Raw genomic sequence first — 1,456 nt, 5'->3', positions numbered from 1 at the left:
GACATATAGTTTAAGAAAATAAAGAAACTTTTGAATCTTGTTGTTAGATATGACAAATGTACCTCTTGTAGTATTAAACATGTCAAAACTAAAATTAAAAAGTTGTTAAAAAAAAGGAAATGACCATTCTTTCTTAAAAGAACTAAAAAAGAAAATAGTTCATTCTTTTTTAAAAGAAGGGTGTATATGGCTATGTGGGAGATAGAAAACCAAAATTACCTCTTTTTGAAGAGAAGTTGAGGAAACAGAATCATGGGTCGATGTTTCATCCGTAAAACTTACAGCAGCGGCAGTTGAGGCAGCAAAAACGCCAAGATTTCTTCTAGGTTCAAGTACTGAAACATTGATAGGTCGAGAAAGAGACTGCCCCTTTGTAAAAGAGACAATTTTGGGTGAAACGAATTGCTTCTGAGAAGCAATTGGACCAACATAATTCACTGTAGACTGTGTAGACACTGATAACGTCATCTTCAAGACTGTCATTGTGTTGTGTTCATCAAAAGTGTGGATAAGTAAACAAGGTCCGAGAGGTTCTCATAACCCGACCCGGACTGCCGGATATAAGTTGGGGGAAATGCACAAATAACCTATAACGCTTGTTTTATTTTTATTCGTTCAGAATTTTAACTTGAAACAAAAAGTACAGTCAAATCTCCCATGTAATGATAATATTTTTTCGAGAATATGACTGTTATAAAAAGATGGTGTTGTATACGTATATTGTTATGTACCATCTACATCTTATTTGGTTGTTTTAAACAAAATTATGCATAATTAGATAGAGCATGAATATAAAATAAGATAAATATTAATAATTTTTTTCGAGTGAAGTTATTTATGAAATAATTGGTATGTACTATTTAAATATAATTTTTAAAAAAATTAAATTAGATATTCGTACTTAAAATTTACTGTGTGTAAGATATTAATGATGATTACTATAAATATTTTCGTATTTTATTTTGTATATAATATATTTCTTATAAAATATTATTACATGATATTTGAGTTTAGTGTTATAGGGAGGTAAGTTTATAAAGATTGTACTGCTTGAATAAACGTATAAGTAGAATGTTGTTATAGAGAAGTGAAATATAATATGAAAAGTTAATTTCGAAAAAATTTAGACCACTATAGGAAATGCCATTATAATGAGCTGATATTTATAGAGAGGTCTGACTGTAAATATTTTTTTTAACTATTATCTTTTAATATAATAAATTCATTATTTTAAAAAGTAACTATGTTAATAATAAGAATGAATAAGGAATTGATAAATGACCTTTTATAATTTTCTAAACTTGACAAATGATTAGACAAGATCTAATGCTCTTGAATTTATCAAGGACATGACATTAGTTAGGAGAGTTTGGAAATTGCATATTAGGACACAAGGTTAGTTGATAGTTGAAGTATTGTCTCGCTTCATTGTGAGATAAATTTGGTAGTTATTTTT

The 1,456-nt window shown here is 28.0% G+C and overlaps 1 protein-coding gene across 1 annotated transcript; it reads right to left on the bottom strand.

The window, feature by feature from the left end:
* Positions 1-219: 219 nt before the first annotated feature.
* Positions 220-654, bottom strand: LOC107853948 (30S ribosomal protein 3, chloroplastic; the record flags this gene model as incomplete). The annotated part of the gene is given in 1 exon segment (XM_047404725.1): positions 220-654. A coding segment is annotated over 1 exon segment (264 nt), but the record flags the coding sequence as incomplete, so codon positions are not given.
* Between the last annotated feature and the right edge of the window lie 802 nt (positions 655-1,456).

Source organism: Capsicum annuum, unplaced genomic scaffold (genome assembly GCF_002878395.1).
Source record: "Capsicum annuum cultivar UCD-10X-F1 unplaced genomic scaffold, UCD10Xv1.1 ctg66908, whole genome shotgun sequence".
Taxonomy (NCBI): Eukaryota; Viridiplantae; Streptophyta; class Magnoliopsida; order Solanales; family Solanaceae; genus Capsicum; species Capsicum annuum.
Note: the sequence above shows the minus strand (reverse complement) of the source record. Positions and strands in the feature narration are given on the sequence as shown.